This window comes from Protopterus annectens, chromosome 12.part0 (assembly GCF_019279795.1).
Source record: "Protopterus annectens isolate FY-2018-M chromosome 12.part0, PAN1.0, whole genome shotgun sequence".
NCBI classification, from domain to species: Eukaryota; Metazoa; Chordata; order Ceratodontiformes; family Protopteridae; genus Protopterus; species Protopterus annectens.
The window spans coordinates 1,367,361,168-1,367,384,793 of NC_056746.1; the positions used below are offsets into that span (position 1 = coordinate 1,367,361,168).

General features: G+C 38.7%; 1 protein-coding gene across 1 annotated transcript in view; it reads right to left on the minus strand.

Moving 5' to 3' along the window:
• Positions 1-23,626, minus strand: part of ANGPT4 (angiopoietin 4) — a 1,038,655-nt gene that overhangs the window by 172,530 nt on the left and 842,499 nt on the right. Inside the window, exon 6 of the mRNA XM_044090423.1 lies at positions 4,628-4,729. Within this exon, the coding sequence (XP_043946358.1) occupies positions 4,628-4,729 (102 nt within the window). The remainder of the gene's footprint in view (positions 1-4,627; positions 4,730-23,626) is intronic.

Here is a 23,626-nt window from a genome sequence, read left to right on the forward strand (position 1 = left end):
TGCCTTAGAAAGGGAGTGGTCCTTCTCTAAGGAGTTTGTATGTCCTCCCTGAATGCGTTCAGTCAAAAGACACACCAAGTTAACTGACAAGTGTCTAAATTTCTAGATAGCATGCAAAGATTATATGACATGCCAAACAATTTTAGTGACTGGATTGTTACAATAGAGGAATCATGAGATGTTACTTTGAAAGATGAATTGTTTACAAAATTACTACTTTTTGAAGTGAAAAGGATTGCTTTAGTTTTTGGGGCATTCTTTGCCTAGATTTATTTAATTAAATTTCTGCTTGATTATACGATCTTTAATAATTACGATAATAAGGAAATAGGTGAAAATTGTTATAAAAACTGCATGTCCCCTCCTTATATCTAGCAGCTATCGTGCAGCACTAAAGTTCTGAGCTATCAGCACACTGCTTCCTCAAGTCATGGGTACATGGTTTTATTTCTTCCACTTCTGTTTTCCTACTGTGTGATTTTCAGCAAGTTGCTTAATGAGTCTGTGATCCTAGTTCACCTTTGTAAAGGGACACTTGTAGCCATTTGGCTTAGCTGGTTAATAAATAGTAAAAAATGCAGTATAACAATGCTAACTTCTAGTTTCCCATAGTTTGAAAATGTAAGGTTTGTGAACTAAGCAGTTGATCTGATTAATGACAGGATGAGATGTAGTTTCTGATGCTAAGGTAAGGTGTTTTGGAAGAAGGGTGCCTGCTGCATTTGATAAGTTTTATTATATTCATTTTTTAGAAGTTTTCAAGATCTGTTCAAAAACACTCAGGCCCTAAAAGATGAATTCCACATTCCAAGCTGCATATCAATGATAATGCATTCTCTTTTCCAAGGCCCAAACTGTAAGAGTCCTTCCCACCTGAAATGAAAGAGTCACCCTGTTATTCCAAATTCCATATTCTACTAAAATCTCATAAAGTTAATCAAGCTGAATGTATGTGTTACCCCTCAGGTCACATCAGTAACATCTGCTTTAATGCTTCTCCACTCCACCTCATCCCCTAAAATACTCCTTTTCACATCTGATTCATTTTGCTCTAATTTTTCCAATGTTTGAGACTTTTGTACATATTGTAAATTAGTTCATTGGACTGCTATGTCTCCTAGACTCTGCCGTACCATTGTACTGTTTTACTGTCACTTATGTATTACTGTACTCTTGTTTATTTTGCATGTCTGGTCAGTTTTGACGCTGGCCTGACACTGAAATCAGTCAGATTTGATCAGTGCTCTGTCCAGTAAACAAAGTTAAATAAATAAACTGCTATGAGTTGAAGCTGATATGTAGTAGATATGGCATTCCAATGTCTGTGGGCCACTTAACCAAATTTAATGAAGACGTAAATAAAAACATCTGCTACTTCAGATGCAAGTACAGTCTGTCAAGTGACTGGGCTGCCTATGGGTAATGAGTCTGCCTAGCAAATTATACTGTTCCAAAATTGAATTAGATGAGTCAGTAGATGGTTTGTTTGGAGAAAATGTAGTTTTTTTCTATGCCCATGCAGGACAGCTCACCAAAACAAATAGTAATGAAGACTGTCAGTGAACTGCATGACCATTTACAAAAATAAATAAATAAAATACAAATTGCCACTAGTAGGAAACAGTTGACATGGCTGAAAAAAATATATATAAATCCTGCAAAATGCAGGCACTCCATGGCAACCAAGACATAATCCATGAAAAGATAAAACCTAAAAACTACAGGGAGAACAAGTGCAGAGGTAAGGGAGCATCACCAACATCACGTTCTTAAACACAGACTTTAGTAGCCCAGCCTCCTGGATTACCTATAAGCCACAGTTTCGGTATTGAGAAGGTTATCTGCTCAAAGATTTATTCTGTAATACTGTGCTTTCCTTTTTCATCCTAACTGAAGGATGCTCAGTTTATTATGATTGTCATGTATACTCCTAGAGATCAGCTTGAACCCAGTATTGTTGCATGTGAGAGTCCCATATGTGTCCACTTACAGCAGCATGTCTACTCCTCAAGTTAAAAAAAACAGTTAAACTCCAAAATACGGACAATGTGGAATATAGAATTAGTTCATAAAGTCCACAAACAGTTTATTAGATCACAAAGCTTTCGGGAATGGCCCTTCTTCAGTGTGTACATTCATCAAAAACCAGCAGTACTTACTCAGTCATTAAAACCATGTGACACAGGCAATAAAACAATGAACTAATCAAGATGCCCCTTATTGCTTCACTGTAAGTATTTGCACACAAAACCCTTTCACTTCCCTGAACTCACGATATGCAGACCGATAAATATATTAACTTCATTTCCTGATCAAAGCTGAAGAACTATTGCTTCTACCGGGAAAGCAGAATGCATCTTTAAGTGTTCGCTGTTAATTTGAATTATACATTCAGCTTGGCATTCTATATATGGCCAGTATTTAGGTCAGCTAAAGCAATAAGACCTCTCAACTGACCGTTTTATGAGGTGAATTCTAAAGTGTCAGTTAAACTTTTTAAGACAAACACAGGTGGGTGAAAGGGAACGGGAAAGGATTGGAAAAACAATGAAAAGGTCATCTCTTCTAACGAATCAAGGATACCTTTTCTAGTTTTGATTACATCTGGTGAGAATTACCTTCAAAAACTTGGTTACAATCCTAGAAAAAGTGTTGCAAGCTACTTGATAAACTGTTATTGTTTTAATGATCATAACATTAAATGATTAAATGAGGACTGATGTGGCAATATGTTTACAGTCTGACAGAACCAAGTATAACTCACATGTATCTGAAAGGTCATGGACTGCTCTTACTTCACTTCCTTTCACATTTGCAAGTTGTTCCCTATGCTCTTACTTCTATACTATTTTTGCATGTTAGGAGGAGCTTTATCTATCAATTTATCTACCTGTATATACACATATATACCAATAAGGCAACTATTTTCACATGCTTTGCCCCCTCTGTGGAACTCCTAGACTTCATGCATCATTTGTTTTACCTCTGTATGCCTTCCACTTGACTGTTTCACTGTACAATTAAAACAAAATTAAGCCAGAAACGAAGAAGAATTTAAATATTTCTGTAAGTTACTCATTTATGAAAGCAATGCAGATTGAAGTAAAAATGGCATTAACTACAAATGATCCTTGTGTGCACATTGACATATTCATTTGAAATTTTCAGAAAATGTGCGTCACTGTATAATGTTGTTCTGTCTGGAGCTAAGTGACTGCATGTTCTTTTGTGCCAGCCTGGCATAGTGCCTGATGTTTAGACGTTCCCACTGATTTATATTTTAGAGCATAAAATCATTTGTACTGTGTCTGGTGTACTGCCTTGTCTCACGTAGATTAGTTCATTAAGTGTTGCAGTACACTGGATGCAATGTTTATATGTTCGTTTAAGAAGATGCACATTTTCTTAATTTCTCAGATACCATAACTTTTAAAAGCACTTTCTATTCAATACTTTGAAACAAGGCTGTACCCTCCTGCTCTGTGACTTCATTTTTATTCAACATTTATTTGCTACTCAGGTGGGGTTTACAATTATTTTCTGTTAAGTTAAAAAGCAGGTGTTGTGTTTTTGTGGGTTTAATCGAGTTTCTGGGATTTCAATGTTCTTGGCTTGATCTTTTCAGTTTTGAGCTTGTGAAAATTCTAGATTGTGACAGGGTCCCATGACTTCATATTGACTCAGCAGATAATCACCAGTTAAGTGGGGTTTAGATGTATTTTCTGTTAATTTAACAAAAGACTATATATGAAGGAACTTTATTCAGTGATGATAAAGGACTTAGTCCAGAGTGTTTCTTTTCCTCCTTTTTCCGTAATTGTCCCTGCATGCAGTAGCATTCATATCTTTATGCAACATCTAGCAGCTGCTAGCTACTAGTTTGTCTCCATTAGGTGACACTCCAAATGCAAAGTTCATTAGGGAACACAGTAAGCATTTTATCTCAATTTCTGGCATATGTGGATGGCACAGGGGTTCCAAACACTAGGGATTAGTGAGGAAAACATTACTGAATCTGTAGTATCATGATGGTTGTTGCTTATGACAGTTCTATCTTCAATTTTCTTGTGTGATTTTTTTTTCTTAATTTATTTCCAAAATCTGGCAATCCGAACAGATAGATATGAAAATTAAGAACTGCCAGATTTAAGTAAGTTGTGAGATCATTCCTTTAAGCTCCAAAATGAAGCTCTGCTATTTTTTATACCTGACTGCTCAATTTAATTTCCGAGAATAATAATAGATCATGACTCATACCTAAATAACTTACCTGTAACAGCTCATGTAACAACTAATTTTTAGTTCTGTAAGACAAAATCTGGAGCAAACACTTCCATGTTCCAGTAAAGTCATTGGCTCAGTGCTCCTAACACACCACTTACTTTATTATCACTGCTATATCTGCCTTTAAGTAACTTCTGCATTTAGGCCACTTTCCAGACTTCTATGTAAAGCAAGAATGGATATGGAGTTAAAACGGAACGTGAAAAAAACAAATGTGTAGTGAAAACTGCTTACATTTAATGTAAGTTGCAGTAAAACTTTATTCAGCAGGATATTACTTCAAGGGTCCATAGCAAACATTGCAAAGATATTTAATTATACGTAAAGTGTGAATGAGACTTACGGCTTTGTAGTCTTCCCATGATTTCTGGAAGTCCACACTGCCATTGCTTCTGCGCTGAATCACTGTCCACCCTCCTCCATTGAGCTTCATGTCACAGAACACCTAGAAGGCGGACATATGGATGCAAATTGAGCATTTGTTGTGAGTCATTTCTGATAAAAACAACACAAGTAGTTATTTTAATAACTATCTCAAAAATCAAAGCTAATTCAGTTTTGGTTGGTCACTGTGAAAACAAACCAAGAAATTTAAAAAACAAGAAAGAACTGCAATCCACATTATCATTCTGAAAGAGTGATTCAGACATAGCAATAATCTACGAAGAAGGTGGGAAAGAGGAACAGATGCCAGTTCACACTTACTGAGGTAGGCAGGTATATGGAAGGCCATCTCACTATAACGCTGGTATGTACTGGACAGAGAGGTGGACTGCAGGCAGCATCTGAGCCTGGAACATGTGCTCAGCTCTGCCAGAACACATTCATGTGATATCCTTCATATAATATGTGTAGAATGTGAAACTTTATAGGAAAGGGCATGGCAGGCCATCACATCTTTGTGCAAGCTCACCATTCACTCAGGAGGGAGGGAGGGATACTAGATCCGGAAAACAGAGAATCTTCCATGGCTACATGCTGTTATCCCAGGGATGAATAGGGATTACATGAGCATAGATCTTGATGAATGCCACAAATGGCAACTAACACAATACCCCTTCTCCACAAAATAATCAGCATACAGTATATACTGCGCTGTATAAGAATTCCTCTCCCCAACCTCAAAGTCAGGTAAATGCAATGCTGCATTCAGAAGGTAATGTCACATTAGCAGCTTGTGTTTTTTACTTCTGTTTCTATCCCCACACTCCCACAACCATCAAACATACCTCTCAACTGTACAGATTTTCACAGTATGTCCAGATTTTGGCCTCATATTTTTTGGTCCATTTTTCATAAAATTGTGGTTTTCTGGCAAATTAGTGATGAATCATTAGAGATTGAAGTTTGAAAATAATGACAAACATTTGAGTTTCAGAATTCATAGCCTTCAGAAAAGTCATGCTAATGCAAAACCTGTTATTCTATCAACTTTTTAAGTTTATAAGAGCATTATTTAAAAATTGTCCCCATTTATGGGCCTTTGTCCCACTTTAATTTATGGCTTTGTCCAAATTTCTTGCTCTAAGAGGTTGAGAGGTATGCCATCAAACCATCACAGCACTTTATGGACTCTGCTGCACCCTTTCTCCCTTTCAGAGATACTGGGAGAAGTGCACTAGAGTTACAGATTATTGGTCTTATATAGCAGGAAGAATTGTTTTCTTTTTTTTTTTGTTGTAGGCCTCTAACCCTGCCCCTGGAGATCTAACACAATCACCTCAAGCAAGCAGTTGGCTGCATCAGCCTAATGATGCGTGTATGTCTCCACAGTGATACCGGCAGACAAACACAGTGCAAGCAATTATTGGCAGGCCAGAGCACATGCCTGGCCTTAACACCTGTCTGCCACTGTGTGTCAGTACTGGGTTGCTTCTATCCAGGATGGTGGACATTGTATTGACCACTCAGTCTTACTCTCTGCCCTGTGGACACTCCAGTGGACAGATTATTGGCTAACCCTGCAACATTGATATTACAGTCAGCTTTAATCCATCTGTACCACAAGGTAAATATTTACAGTTATCACAAGCTGTACATTGCTGAAGACAGATCTAAACAATTCCTTACTTTTATCATAAGGTCAACATGGTACTGTACTATGTGAATCTGTTAAGGTGTATCCAGAGAAAACTCATACAACAACACTAAAATAATCTAATTTTCAGGGAGTGGGGGTCTTCTTTAGGATACCTATATTATCACCCCCAGAAAGTCATGCAGAAGGAGAAAAAGTTAATATAAAAAGCTACAAAGCCAACACTGCACTACTGCATGTGTTGAAAACTGTTATTTCAATAATTGTATCTTAAAAAGTGTTATTAAGAGCTTTGAGAAGAACACTTTCTATCTGTGCAATACTGGCACAGGTTTTCCACACTAAGTGGCCACAGACGTGATAAATACGCAGCTTATACTGAAATACTAGAGGTGACATATTGCTTCAGACAAGGCAAAGAAAAAAAAAGGCAGTCTAAATGTTTCATATCAGATCCAACTTTGAAAGCAGCATTTATGAGTTATCACTTAACCATAGTTTAGCTTTTGTAAAATGTATAAAAGTCATCATTTTCTGAATCCTACAATTTGAGTAAATAATATTCATTCAAAATGTTCAAAATTTAGATTTCTTCATGCTCTAACAGGAGTACTCAGATTCCCAAAGAGTTTTTTAAATGTATTGAATAATGAAACACTCTATCCACATATCAGTATGAACTTTACAATGTATTTAGGTTTTGTGTGGATTTTCTGTTTCAACACAAATAGCTGTAAAATCCTTAGTAATAGGATTTTATCCTGTAACCAGCTGCCACTTATGAAAAGGAATAATTATACTGAACAAATTAATCAGAATGTACTTGCTTTATTAGACATTGTTGTTTGTTAGAGTCATAGTTGTGGGTTAAGAAGCTACATAAAAATATTCGCAACAAAAGCCCATGGGTCGTTAATTTGAATATATTATACAAGACAGATTGATAGCCTTAAGAATAAATGAATTTACAAGTGTAGTTTGAGCTACATGACCATATATTTTTTTTTAATCTAAAGGTGACACTGTTAGTAGGGACAATACTCAGGTAATACGAATCCCACCATGCACATTTAAAAGTCCAATTCCAAATCCAGAGATATGACTACATCTTTGATACAAAGTAATCACACTGATAGGATAAAGTCTTAAAATGTAAGAAACATAATTCTGATGTTGTTATGATGCCATCACAGCAGTATTATTCAGTTGTATAACTATTACATCATAGTTTAGATGGGTCTATATTAAATCACCGAATGCTTAAAAAAGCGAACGGTGATTGATCGACCCTATGTAAGTGAAAGCTTACAATGTCGAAGTGTCAGAACAGCAATTTTTTCCCAAGGGAAAAAAAATCGCTGTTCCAACAACAAAAAAATAAATAAATAGAAATGAATTTAAACATTACATTAAGTGGGGGAACATCCCCCCTACTTAAATATACCAACTCCAAGACTGCACTACAGTGCTGAAAATGGCAAAGTACCAAATCGGCCAAGCAAATTCTTTCCTAGGGAAAGAATTTGCTTAACGGCTACTTTGATATTTTCCGTTTTCTGCCTTTTAAGTTTGACCACGATGCATTCGAAAGAATGCATCTTTGGTCTTCTAATATAGACCCATTTAGATCTATATGCACAATGACAAATGTGCTTTTTTGTCACTTCCTTTTTCCATCTGGAGATTAGACGAATAAAAGTTTTGCCACAGGCAGTTCCTGCCGCTAATCCATATTAAGTTCTTTCAAACAGATAGTGAAGCAATGGATAGTGGTAAAGCCTTTACATTGACTATATTTGAGCCTGACTAAGGTGTTTGACCCTATTCACCATGCAAACATTATTGACAGACTTATAAATTGAACTGCATTCATATACTGCATGGTTAGTACATTTGATTAAGCTATGAGTTGTTAAAAAGCTGCATCCTGTGGTGCAGAGTTTGATCCTCTCAGCCTTCATTTGCCTATGTGACCATGAGCAAGTCACTTAACAAGGCAATGCACTGAAGTAACTGAAAAATTGTGCTAGACTCTGCAGTGGTCTTTTTGACCACATGCCGAGTAACTACCTGATAGAACACGTGGTTAGAGTCACATATTCCACTTTTTAAAGTAAAACCCTTACCAGTGGTGTAACATAGGACTCAGTGAAGGCCTTCTGCTATTTGACATCTGCTTCTCAGACTTTAGGGCCAATACTCCAGGCCTATGGTTATCTAAGTCTCTGGACTACTGTAAATTAGGTGTTGTTATTTGATCATCCTCTGACTATCAATAGCTCCTGAATGGGTTTTACTGTGTTAACCATTGATGCTAGGACTAAGGTCTGAAATTAAATGTGAAAACTATAGTATAATTAATTTTGGTAAAAAAAAATGTTTCACGTCATACCTTACAGGTGACAATCAGACACTGCTGTAAGTAGCCTAGACACTCTTTGTAAACCATTCATTCACAACTGCAACACCTGGAGCAAACCCACACAAACACAGGGTGGACATGCAGACCCTACACAGAAGACACCCCAGCTATGAATCAAACCAGGGAACCTCTTGCTATGAGGCAGCAATGCTATGTGTTGAGCCACTGTGCTACCTATCATACCTTCTTAATGACTTCCTAATACTCCAAATAGCCTTCTATCTGGTTCATCTAACTTCCAAAAGTGTCTCCTCTAGATCCAGCGAAGTCCTAATTCACCTTTACTCATATCTCATCAGACCCAGTACTGAATACAGTTCCCCTTTTGGCATTATCTAAACCTCTCACTCAACTTGACAGATTTCAGAGATTCCTAACTAAATAAATCAATAGCTCTATGGCTGTCAACTATCCTGACAGTGTGGTCTCTTGCAGACTCATAAATTATGCCTGTTACTGGCCTTTTGAGGCATGAAGGCTCCGACACTTCTTGACCTGTTTCTTTTTTACTAAAAAATGCTTCCTCAAATACATTTTTAAAGTAACAAAACCTTCATTTACAGATAAACGAAACAGACTGTAATGATAGGCTCATATCCTGCAGTATTACGCACATCTGGTCCAAACTACCTGTGAAATAGAGTAGCATTGTTTCCACCATCAGAATAAACCTAGACAGTTGGATGGTTAGACTCAAATTCTTCTCCTTGCCTTAGTAACTTGAGGATATGGTTTAATGGCTAGGCCTTTAATGACTTGTAGACTAATTGCCTTGTACTTACCTATGTAGCCCATGAACCTATAATGTAAGCAGTTCTTTATTTCTCTCAGAGAGGCTAGGCTCATGCTGGTAATTCTCATCATTACTGGAGAAACAGACATTAACATTAAAACACGTACATAAAATACTTGGTTGCATAGTAAAGTTTGCTAGAACTGTGAGAAATAGTGGGAAAGCAGTCATTATTGTAGGTTAATACTATACATTTTTCTTGCCATTTTAAACTATATATTTACATCATGCAATATTCCACTCGACTTGCAAGATGGCGCTTGTGTGAGAAGTCAAAGTTCTCAGTTCAGTCTCCCACTAACACAAAAGATAATTGGATGCATTTTATTTTTTTCTGTTTGTAATGTCTGTTTTTCATTAAGTGATAATAATTTATATCCATTTGCAGCATATTAACTTGTTTCTGTGGAATAATTAATCAATCAGCTTCAACGTTGATCCTGAAAATTTCAGCTCATCAGCTACTGATATGAAAGTGACAATGAAGGATTAAGTGGACACTCAGACTACCAAAATAAAGGTATCTCTGCTCATCACGCTGCAGAAAGGCATATAGCCTAAAAGAACAAAAGTAAATGAGAAGGAAGAGAAGAAATGGCAATTCTCCAAAGTAATCGGATGTGCATCTATTACTGATCAAGCTCAAAGAGGCTCCAACATTAACACAGCTGTGTTGGAATGATACCACTTTAGCGGTCTTCTGTCGACGTGATTTTATCGTATTTACTCAAAAATAGATGAGTCAAAGTCACAGATATCTAATGCTGAAGACAAGAAAAGCTGAAAGACATCCATCAGGCATTGTTATGGTCAAGCAGAAAGTAATGAATCTTGAAGCCAGATGCAGTAGGAATAATATACTTCAAAGAGGGCTGCCAGAGAAAAAATGATTCATCAACTTTGTTGGAAACTGTAAGAAAAAATGTTTTTTTCCCACACTTAAATATGCCAAGAATGGATGATTCTGTTATAACTTAAAAAGTCCATATACTGCTTCATCCTTGACAATAAGTTGGAGTTTTACATCAGATGTATATGTGTGTGTGTGTGTGTGTGTATATATATATATATATATATATATATATATATATATATATATAGAAACACTTTATAAACTCGAAATACTGAAATGTCGAATTTTAGTATCTCAAGACTATAAAGTTGAAGTTTGAAAATAGCGAAAGTGCGTAATCGCAAATTCGAATATCTTGAATTCATGGTTATGGCTATACGATAAGTATTGTCCAGGATTGTATGTGAATGGTGTGCGGTCCCATGTGTGGATTTAGGTGTTATATCAGATAAGTGAGTGTTTTGTAAGGGTTTTGGGTGGGAGTTTGAGTGTATGTGAATGTGCTGATATGTGTGATGTGTGTGTGAGGGACTGTAGAATGTTTGTGCGTGTGTGTGTGTGTGTGTGTGTGTGTGTGTGTGTGTGTGTGTGTGTGTGTGTGTGTGTGGTGTGTGTGTGTGTGTGTGTGTGTGTGTGTGTGTGTGTGTGTGTGTTTGCTTTTGTTTACTGTTTGTGTGATCTCGGAGTTAGTATATATAAGTAGGGGGTTGTGCAGGCGGGCTTGCCCCCCTGCTTATTTATGTTGTAGGTGTATGGATGTATGTTATTTTGTTTGTTTATGTTGTGATGTGGGTGTTGTGGTATATGTGTGGTCTGGTGTGTACTGTGTTTTAGTTGTTTTGAATTTCGCGGTCTTGGTCTTTCGGTGTTGTGCGGGCTCAATTTGATGGTCTCGAAAAACTGAAATTCGAGATTTCAGTATTTCAAGATTATGAAGTGAATAATTCCAATACATGTGAGAGATGCAACCATATAGCCAAACTGGAGGCTAAGCTCTCTCAACTCAGTACTGGCATAACCAGTCAGGAGGAGAGGGAAACCACACTCACTACAATTCCAGTCTCACATAGACCTACCACGACAGCAAACCAAACACATACTCGGAGACTCTAAATAAAAATCTGCCTAAGCAGCAGAGACCTCCAAAGCAGACACCCAAGCAACCGCTACCCGAAAACAAAACACGTGCAACACATAACTCACAAAGCCAGTGTGCCGAACAGTCACAGCCCTTAAGGCTAAACAACACACCTGATACACTTGTAATAGGTGACTCTATCGTCAGGCACACTGACGTCGCGCTCACCAGGCTGAACAAGGAGAAGGTCACGGTGAACTGCCTGTCGGGCGCTAGCATCGGCCACATAACACAAGCACTCAGGTCACTCCAAGGCAAGTACAAATATGACTCAGTCATTGTCCATGCTGGTGTGAATGACCTGAGATGTACCTCCCTGGACTACATGAAAAGAGACATAGAGGAGCTCTCTGAGCATGTAGCCCAGGCCGGTATGACCCTGACCTTGAGTAGCATCTTACCCTCACCAAGAATGATGCCACAATATGAAGACAAGATGATCAATTTCAACAATTGGCTTAAGTACTGGTGTCATTCAAAGGGGATTCAGTGCTTGTCAGCCTGGGGTGACATGCTGGACAAGCCACAATGCTTCGCTAGGGACGGCTTGCACCTGTCACCCCTGGGCTTTTGGATATTGGCAAAGGCTCTTGCCACCCCCATAGTGCCTATTTTAGGCAAGGCTCAAAAGACAAACCCACCTCCATAGGTATCACAAGGGATAAGAAACTAAGAGTAATGCTACTCAACGCCAGAAGTCTAAACCTCAAGATGCACACACTTGAAACTCTCCTTAGCATGGAGAACATCGATATCTGTGCAGTAACAGAAACCTGGTTCAAGGCTCCCGAGAGCACCCCAGCACTACCAGGTTATACATCATACCATGCTTTTCGGCCCCAAAACTTAGACCAAACCACAAAAGGAGGGGGAGTATCAATATTCGTCAAAGATACCCACACCTCCAGGTTGGTGGCACAGCACGAAGCATCAGAGACTATCCATGTGCAACTAACAGTGGGTAAAACTCTCTTCCAGTTTATAGCCTGCTACAGACCACCCTCCCAAACCCAGGAACTCCACTCGGCCTTCCTGAGAACACTGGAAAATATGAAGGTCTCTCCAAACATCATTATATTGGGCGATTTCAACAACCCAAACATAGACTGGGAGCATTACTCTAGCTTCAACACCCTAGCCCAAAGGTTTCTAGAATTTATAAACTCAAATGCTATGGAACAACTTGTTACCACTCCCACAAGAGGGGAAAACATACTGGACCTGATCATCACCAACATGGGGGCTCTATGCTCCAGACCAGAAGTGTATCCCTCACTGGTAAGATCAGACCATAAACTAATCTCACTGGATATTCACATCCCGACCCCACCGCCTGCCCAGAAAACCACAGTGAAAAACTTCTCTAAAGCAAATTTCACACTCCTCAAAACCGAGGTGGAATCCTTCAAAGGCCCCAGGCCTGTGGAAAATACGGCCCAGACCGCAGAATCCTTTATAAATGCATTCTATGAACACCTTCAGGAATGCATGGATCATGCAATTCCAAATAAAACCAAGACCCAATCCTCCAAAGGCAGGCGTCCTGTCTGGGGGACCCCAGCCATAAACAAACTATACAATAGAAGGAGGAAGCTACTACATGATAGACCAAAATCCCAAAAAGGGAAGGCATCTCTGATCAGTATTAGCAAAAAACTACGGGCACTCATAAAATTGTCTAAGGCCAGCTTCAAGAGAAAAATTGCACAGGACACTAAGGATAATCACAAGGCTTTCTTTAGTTATGTTAGGAACCTGGGTGGGAATTCCCAGATATGCTCAGAATTAGTCCAAAATGACAAAAAATACACCGAACCCACAGACATTGCCAACATCCTAGCTGACAGGCTCAGCGCAAACTCCCCCCCCTCTCCTCCAAAAGGGCAAATATCTATCCCAGCAGAGTGCTGCCCCCCTGACATCTCAGATGCTCAGGTAAGAGCCGCCCTCTCCAAAGCAAAAAACACAGCATCAATGGGACCAGACAGTGTCCCGAGCTGCGTCCTACATGAACTCTAAGAAGAGCTAACCCAAACATAAAACTACTGTTCAATCTCAGCCTTACTACAGGATATGTACTCAAAGAGTGGCGTACAGCAACAGTGGTCCCTCTTCACAAAGGTGGTGCCTCAACGGATCCTGGAAACTATCACCCCATAAGCCTGACTAGCTTGGTCTGCAAAGCTATGGAAAGGATCATCATGGACCTCATAAATAAAGATATTGGGGACCTACAGACAATGGATCCTACCCAGTTCGGCTTTGTTAAGGGCAGATCCTGCCTCTTAAACCTGGTTGATTTCTTTGAAACAGTCACCAAGGCCATTGACAAGGGGAAGGTGGTCCACATAGCCTACCTGGACCTCGCAAAAGCCTTTGATACAATACCCCACTCGGGCATTATAGATAAGCTCACCAGCTTAATTATAACCCCTATGTCACTAGATGGGTTGCAAACTGGCTCAAGGACAGAGCCCACATGGTTAGAATTGCTGGAGCCATGTCAGACTCCAAACCAGTTACAAGTGGCATCCCACAAGGCTCATTCCTGGGACCACTCTTGTTCGGTATATATTTCTAGGAGGTACAGGCCAACACAGAAGGACTGTGGCTGACCAAGTTCGCAGATGACTGCAAACTAGGTGCCATAATCAACTCTCCAGCCGACATAAGCATCCTACAAAAGGGCCTCATAGAAACAGACAACTGGTGCCAGAGCCATGGCCTCAAGCTAAATGCCAAAAAGTGTATAGTCATCCCCTCTGGCAAAAACAAAGTGTCCACAAATTACCACATAGGTGGTAATTCATTAAGTATGGAAGAAGTAATTAGGGAACTGGGGACCCAAGTTGATAGCAATCTCTCATTTGAAAACCACGTGGCCAAAGTGGTTAGAAAAACATTTTATATAGCCTACTTAATCATGAAGGGATTCACATCTAGATCAGGGAAGGTCATCGTGCCTCTTTACTCATCCCTCATCAGGCCCATAATTGAGTACAATGCCCCTTTTGGGATGTACCTTACCAGACACCTGCAGCAACTGGAAAGACCCCAAATGTACCTCACCAAGAGGATCAAATGGCTCAAACAGATGCCATATGCTGCCTGGTTAAAGAAACTCCAGATCTACTCAGTGGCATACTGCCTGCTCAGAGGTGATCTGTGCCTGATGTATAAAGCCATGTCCAACCCAGAATTAATGGACATGCTGCACCTCAGAAAATCCAAATCCCATCGAACTACGCGCTCGAGAGACTTGAACTTCAGCACTGAAATAAATAGGACATGCTGGAGGGACAGATTCATAACCCAGAGGCTCCCTTCACTCTGGAATAAAATCCCAGTCCAGGTTAGGCAGAGTCCCTCCTTGACTTTCTTCAAGAGGAATCTTGATGAGTGGATGGGGGATCGTAGGTTTACCCCGGGTATCACTTCTGTGTCACTGTTAGACAGAGGCACGGTATACTAACCTCGAAAAAGGGCATAGCAAAATTAATTTAAAATGGATGGCGAAAGCCAAGCACACTCTGGCTAGGCTTATAAATGCCCTAGGGCAGATAGCCTAGTATGAACCTATGAACCTATATATATATAGTAAGACTTTCAGGCCACTTCTAACATCATAACAGAGATGGCAAAGAAGGAAATTTCATGGAAAGGAACACATTTAGCTTTATTCCCGATATTCTTCTGAAATATAAGTCAAAACGGCACTGCTTTTCTCTTACTGTCAGTATCTAATAAAATGGTATTTGAATTTAGGACGCTTTTCCTGCTGAGCTTATATGATCATGGAAGGAACAGAAATATCAGCTTGACAATGATTGTGAGGTAGCTGTCCTTTTGGGGAAAATTCTCACCTATAAGTCAGACTGAGTTGCCATTACTTTACGTTTTGAATGTTAATTGACATATTGTATCTGAGACGTGTTATTATATTACAGGTAGCAAAATGAGTGGACGTTTCTTGGTGGCACTTTTATTTCTTTTTGTCTTCAGTCGTTTTTATGGTTTATCTTGCTTTGATGTCACATTATTGTGGACAGTTAAGGTTGTAAGCTATAGCATTTTTTATTTTTGTTTTTTCTTATTAATAGTGGTCTAGCTACAAGACTTTCACTAGGCATTTTATGTTTATCAGACTTAGTGATGCTGTCATTGCAATTTTTTGTTTCATGAACACAACTAGATGGACCACAGAACAGAATTGTAAGTCATGCATTTCATTTACAATGTTGATGTTTGCAGTAATTCTCCTTTCTAATGCAAAGGATCTAAAATATGTCTTTTTATTTTAAAACTTGCAATTACTCATTCTGATACTTATGTCAGTTAACTATGGATTGATACACTACGTGCGTTACAAATACGGAGATGATCACACATGGGACAGAAGGAGCAAAATGGAAGGGTCATTGTGACAAACAAAATGCTACAAGGTATTCTCAGGAGACAGAATGGAAGCTAACAGGGGATATTTTCAATCTGCATGGCAGTAGTTAGAAGATTAAATTATTTGCTGTTTCATATCCCATACAACTTTGTTGTATATCTCCTTGAATTATTCATTTAATTTTCTGTGTAGCATAATCAGGCTAGACCATACCTTCATTGCTGTAACTAATTCAAGAGCTCATGCAAGCAAAAAAAAATACTGAGCTACTAAAAGGAGGGCAGAGAAATGGTGCAAGAAGTATATATGGAATAAAGGGCAAATTATATGACCAGAGACTGGACAGCCTTGAATTATTGTAACTAGAGTCTGTAAGAGACAGAACATGATAGATACGTACAGGATTATATCAAGAGAGATAAAAAATGGTAATTTTGAAAAAGAAGGACTGGGAGGGGAGGAAAGTAGTGGACAACCACTAGAGATTGTAAATACTAACTATCCCCTGAATCTCAGAAAATACTTATTCACAGAAAGGGTAGTGGACCCATGGAATGTACTACCAGAATGAGAAGTGAAGAGGGACTCCACAGCAGCATTTGAGAAGACATGAAACAGGTGGAGAAAAAGTGAGGGAAAAGGTAGTAATGGAAGGGATGTAGAATGTTAAATGTACTTAAAGGGCAGATGACATAGGCTTTTGTTCTGTCATCAATATAATGTAGTATAGAGTAAGCTAAGGTGCTGACCTTTTGCAAGCTGCCAAAGATAAATGCTGAGAAAAAGAGTTTTAACTCATTTATTGTTCTTATAACAGTTATCCCTTCCATATTTCATTGTACTGGTTCATAGTGGGATGCAATGTTTAAGCGCAGTTGCATTGTTTTTTGTACAGTATAGAATGCTGATGTCAATATACAGATATTAGGCCAGTCTGCACCGAATACTACCAGTTAGCAATTAATTAATAATGTGTGACAGTATCTCTGTTTCATGAAATTAATTCTTCATTTATGTTTATTCTATTTCAGTGAAATGTGAGAGGAAATATTTGTAGATCAGTTTAACTTGCTCTTACAGTCTAGCCATTTCCCACGTCACACCTACTCTGCCTTCTTTTTTGTCCATCTAAATATGAGGATGTGAATTATTTTTGAAATGTTCTCACCCTACATGTTTCTTTTTATTGCAGTCATTCATACAGCTCACTTTAACTAGATGTTGAATCAGTAGTTCTATAAACGGGAGTCGGGAAATTAATACATTTTACAAATTTGCAGAGCTACAGGGGCTCTGGTCAAATTCCTATTTGCCAGACTTGTTTGGTGCACTGTGTTCTACTTTAATAATACAAAGAGGTGAATTCAGATAAGAGATCAATAATGTAGATGATTTATTTTATTTCCTTCTAGGAACAAAAACAACACCATTCACAGTCATTATAGATTACCAGCTGATTGCTACTCCAAGGCTAGACATTAAGATGGATAGCGTTTTGCTTTTATAATGGTGGATATTTAAACTTCGTGTAGCCAACAGAATGACTGTCCATTTATAGAAATATCAACAGCTGAAAAAAAGGGTGAAAGAAAAAAATCAAACTGTCCAGAGGTAAGGATCAGGCTAATTTTATTTATTTTTATTTATTTTTATTTTTATTTTACATTTGTTAACCAGGATGGTCCGACTGGACACGATCCATTTTCAGTGGAGGTCGGGGTAGAAAAGCTCCACAGTAAGTAAAATCACACTAAGTAAAATTTTACACTTTAAAATACAGTATACAGAGAATTTTCAAACAACATGTTAAAATGCAGTATACAGCAGAAGACATAACAAGACCTATATATACAGGAAAAAATACTTACACATGGTTAATAACATATCAGCATTAAGAGAAGACCTACACTATAATATACATTACAGTAGGTATAATAGGAAGTGAGGTATATAAGTGGAATAATTTGCGGACTTATGTAATACATGGGCATGGCCACTTATTCTTTAAGTGTGTTCTGAGTGTTTAAAGTGAGAAGAGGTAGGGCAGGAATCACAGCGGGAGGGGGATTATTCCAAGTTCTAGTTATGGAGTGGGAGAACAGTGCTTTTTCTGCAGTATTGTTAAGTCAAGGGATAGGTTTAATAATTTGGTTTTGATTAGCTGTAATATGATTGTGTGATGCAATCCATAGAACATGAAACATCTGGAAATATTTATTTTGCAGAATCTGTCTTTGAGTTATAAGACATACTTTTGGGAATATGCTCATGATAAGGATATTAATGATACAGGATATAAATTAGTAAGCTGAAGACAGCATGTTAAGTGAAAGAAAGTTTAATATGAACCACTGAAGACTGTTTTCAGGTCTGCCAACAGACATTTAGCATGTAAGGAAAATACAAGGAGATCTCTTTATAGGGTTAGAATAATGCATCTTACTACTTTTGTAATTGAGTTGAAACCTATATTCAGCAGTGTATTGAAAAGAAAAAAATGCTACATCTAAAGAAATCCCAATTCTTACACACCACATGCTTCAGAGGCCTCAACCTCATTACCACAATCAACAGAACATGCTGGAGGGACAGGTTCATTACCCAGAGACGGCCCATGCTATGGAATAGACTTTCCATACATGTCAAGCAGAGCACCTCATTGAACCTCTTCAAGAAAAATATTGATGAGTGGATGTGAAATAGAAAATTCACCCCAGGGATAACTCCAGTGGCTCTCCTCGACAGAGGCACTGGGAACTAAGGTCGGATGGCACAATGCCAGGGTAATCCTATGAGCTAGGCTTGTAAAGGCTCCAGGGCCATTAGCCTTGTACACACCTATGAACCTATGAGACCTAGGCTTGGTTTTCAAATTATGTAACAGGCAAATATTAATCTTCAAATATGGCAAGGAATAAGTAATGTATCTTCAGATAGCATGCAGAAATCGTAGAGTACGGGCATAGATATTCTGCAAAAGTAGCTTTGCCTGCCAGATATGAAAAACGTATGCATAATTAATCCAGAAAACAGATTTTATCATAGGATTGTAGGCTCACAGGAAATTACTAGGCTATTGACCCAGAGGTCATTTTAAGCTTAGCCATTTCAACCCAATAGAATACCATAGAAGTGCTAGTAAATGACCAAGATTGCATTTAGTGATGACTGCCCATGTCCATGAGGGTTGAGAGCACTATCCCTGGTAAGAGTTTATGGTGCCCCATCCACTCGTCCAGGTTCCTCTTGAACAGTGTGATAGCGATGCTCTGTGTCACCTGAATTGGTAGCCCATTCCAAAGATGCAGCAGTCACTGGGAGATAAATCTGTCCCTCCAGCATGTCCTAGTTAAGTCGCAGGCCATATTTAGGTCCGTGGAATGGGTAGCTCTAATCCCGTTTGATTTACGGATATGTGACAAGTTCATTAGGTTTGGGTCTTGGATTGCTGTGTAGGCCAGGCATAAGTCTCCGCTAAGAAGCCTGTATGACGCAGAGTACGGTTGTGTGTACAGTGGAAAATGAAAACGAAATGGAAAACGAAATTTATGAGGAATCTTTCATTGCAGAAAACCGTTGTCTTATGTGAACTTGAACAGTGTATCTGATGAAGTCGTTATATGAAAGCACTCATTGCTTTGAAGAAACTGCACAACTTAAAGCTCAAAGAAGGATTGCTTCAGGTTTACCTTGCTTAATTTTGAGAATGTGTACATTTTACTCTGCTTAGCTGTCTTCCTGCAAAATGCCTACAGGAATACAACAGTGGATCAGTTCGAAAAAAGGCTGCAATGTCCTGTGGTATACACACCTGATGAGTTCACTCATTGACTTTAGGACAGATGCCATTCTCTTGTTTAGCCATGCAAAATCCGTATTTTATATATCATATTACTTAAATTCTACACAAGAAAAGTCAAACTCTCCATAATCAGGTCAACATGAGAACCCGAAATTAAAAAATAAGTGAGGAAACTGTTTCTGGCTTTAGAAACCAATAGATAACGACAGTAATTGTTCATGGGTGTATCAATATATAGATTGTGGGTATGTATTTTCTGGCTACTCTAGATTTTCATAGATATTTTCTTTGACAGCATATTTAATACTACTGACCTCTGTTTCACTGAGCATTTTAAAGTATAGTTTTCACTTAGCCCCACATATTGTAAATTAAGTTGAACGTGTTTTATAGGTAGGAAGTCCTTCATTTTAGCTGTTATGCTTTTGGGGAGATTTCTAATAAAAGTTCTAGCAGTTTTATCGAAGTGCATTTGTTTTGGATGGTAAAGCAGTTGCTGTAGTGTTTGTAGTCCTTAACAATATTACAGTTTATTATCCTACCAATGACAAGTATTTAGCTGTAAAAGCAGACTGCTGTTCAGGTCACAATATAAATTTGTAATGCGGGTGCTTTGTCCAAGGTTGAGAGGTGTTTTGTGGGTTTCTCATACCAAAGTTAATTGTTGGTTCCTCCATTGTTCCTGGCTTTGTACAGATTTCTTGCTCAGGACAAATTAAAGGTATAAAAATGTACATGCAGTACAGCAATAAAATAAATACATTATAACATTCTCTCCCATTGAAGCATGAAAGGTTTGCACTCTTTGATTCAGAATTATACGATTACCCTGGAAGTTTGTGCCATATGGTTTAACTGAATGCCTGCAGTTCTGAAGGTTGGTACTATGAATGCAGTAAACATATGACAAAGCCTTGAAATTAGTATATTAAGTTCTATAGCTGGGTGCCACAGCACTCAGTAATATTATTCTTTAATTTTCATCCTGGTATTTATGTTTAGGTAAGAATATTGTCAGAGTCACATCTCATTCTCAAAATTGTGGTTTCTCACAAATCACTGGGAAATCTTTGAGGACTGACCTTCAAATAATGACAGACATTTGAGTTTCACACTTCATACATTGACATGATCCCCGGGGTGAATTTTCTATCTCACATCCAATCATCAAGGTTCCTTTGAAGAGGGCCAAAGAGGCTTGACATGTATGGGCAGTCTATTCCGGTGTCTGGGGAGTCTCTGGGTTAGGGACCTATCCCTCTAGCATGGTTTGTTCATGTTGATGACAAGGTTTAGATCCTTGGAGTGTGTGGCTCTGATACTTTTAATATATTCCACTGGTAGTTAAATTTATCTTGGGGTATTTGATAGGTTCATAGGAAGCATTGCTTCAGTTATGGCTGCTTTGTCATAGATTGGAGTGTTGGTGGTACATTTCTTCCTGGGTTGGCAGGATAGGTTGTCCTTGAAGATGTCTTGGAACGTGTTCTGTATTTTGGATGTTTTACATGTCTTTTCTTTCTTGCAGATGGGTCTTGAAACACTGTGACTGTTGTTTGGAATAGGTGGGTATAAGGTGGAGCCTTCTTATTCCTATTTGAAGGTTAAATTTTGTCTTTTTCTTTGTAGATGACGGTGTGCCGAGTTCCATTGGTGAGATGCAGTGAGTTCGCAGATGATCATGCTTTGGTGTTGAATAAGCGGTGGGATCATTGGGTGAGTAATCAGAAATGGATAGGTTAAAAAGCAAGCACAGTGATTCGGAAGAAGAAGAAAGAAGCACAACCGTTTGTTTACTCTAGTATAAGTATTATGTTTTATGACCTCATTTGATTTGTGATACAGGATAATGTACAATCCATGGTAGAATTAAGAGTTTTAATATTTAAATATCATGGGATGCAGCAGTGCAGTAGTTTGCGTTATTTCATAGCTAGAGGTTCTCCAGTTTGATTCTCCGCCAGTTTTGTGGGCCTTGCGTGCCCTCCTTGTGTTTGTGTGGGTTTCGCTGGGTACTCCTGGGTTTTCTTCCATACTGCTAAGTTGCTATTTACTGAATATTGGATATATTTGTATGGGAAGACCTATAGATCACATACATTAGATGGTCGTCATAGTGGGAATGGTTTTGCTGCATTTTTAAATCTGAATGCAGCTTTCAGTGGAAGTCCTGATCACTTGGGTGGGCACATTGAGATTACAGATGGAGTGTTAAGTAACAGTCAATGCTCTGATGGAAATGGACTTGAAAGGTAATGGGTTTTGTTTTGTGGATGTTTTGAGTGCTGGAGAGGCTATAGCGTAGCAGGCAATTTTATTCAATGGTCATTAAGGCACATTACAGTTGGGGCAGTGGTGATTTCTTGCAGATGTAGGACATGTTTATTTGGCCAGTTTGAGTGAGTTACTTTGGTAGGGTTAATAGTTGATGTAGTTAGTTTCTACATGTGGGATGGGGTTGGCATGCCACTAATCTTGTGTTGACCAGGTGGCATAGGACATTTTCATTCTAGTATAATCTGGTTTTGACCTGTGGCATAGGGCATTTTGAGTTTGGTATATTGTTGGTGGTATTCAAGGGTATTGATAGAGTAAAGAGGGGTCAGACTGCTAAAGTCATCATGGGGTTTAGGGGCCTTACTTTTGATGTGGGTAGTTGGTGTTGGCAAGGCAGTTGTTAAATGGCATTTTGAAGTTTTCCAGGTCTGCATGTCATTGGGCAAGTAAAAGGAATTGTTGGGAAGGGTGATATGCAATGGCTTTAATTTGGTGGTTGGGGTTGAGTATTTTTGCTCCAGTGGCAGGTGATGCTTTGGTAGGCATTAGGTAATTGCCAGGGGCTGGTAATGTCCTGGTAATTATTGTACACCAAATGATGTTTGGTCTTATCCCCTAAGGGTGGCTAGCTGATGGAAGTTGGTGGTGAGGGGGAACAGCCTGGGCAGGCTGGTGGCGGAGAAGAGGGACAGGCTTGCCCTCTTCTGTTCCCCCTCTGGTGTCTGGTGGTGCATTTCAGGGAGTTTTGTTGAATAGATAAGCAAGCGGAGGTAAGGATGCTGCTTATTTGGTTTGAAGGTAATTCAGTGAATGGTGTATGAAGCTTCATAAGTAAAGTAAGTGAGCAAAGGTATGGATGCTGCTTACTGGGTCAGATGAGCAGGTACGCTGTCCTGATTAACATTGCAAAGATGTTTATGCTGTGTTTAGATCAACTACACTATGTCCAGTTGTATTTAACAAATTTTGGTGATCAAAGTTATGTTATGGAAGTTTAATAAAGGTCGTCAGATGTTATTCGGTGTGTTGTGTTTATTGAATGGGACCGGGGCAACAATCACTTTTATGTTCTCTCTGGGATGTACTTTTGATAATTGTGACTGATGCAGAGTTGTTCGTGTGTACATTTTTTTTTCATTTTTGTATCACAGGTTATGCTTTTCCCTATGGTATTTGATGTCCTGGTTTGTTGTCTTATGTGTTTTGTTGTGCTTAATAAGGTTTGGTTTACAAACAAAAATATGTCAATTGAAAATAGTTTGTCAATGTCACATAACTATGATAATAAGAAATGCATTTTTATAACTCGCACACCTCTCACTCTGTAATCACACAGCCATGGATGGAATAGGAAATCTTACTTTCCTCACTAATTTCAGTGTTACATACCCCTTTATCAGTGAAATACAAGAACCGATGAGACTAGTCTGAAGATTCCCATTCCACCGAACAATAAGTTCAGCGATTAAAAGGTAACTCCAAACCCGTAGCACACGATAATGACAATTAAGCCTCCTGAAGGTCTGGCGTTTAAATGCTTGGTAGTAAAAGCTATGCAACTGTATGACTAGAAGCTGCTAATAAGTTGCATTCTCTATTCTTGGGTTTGATACCAGCCATCAC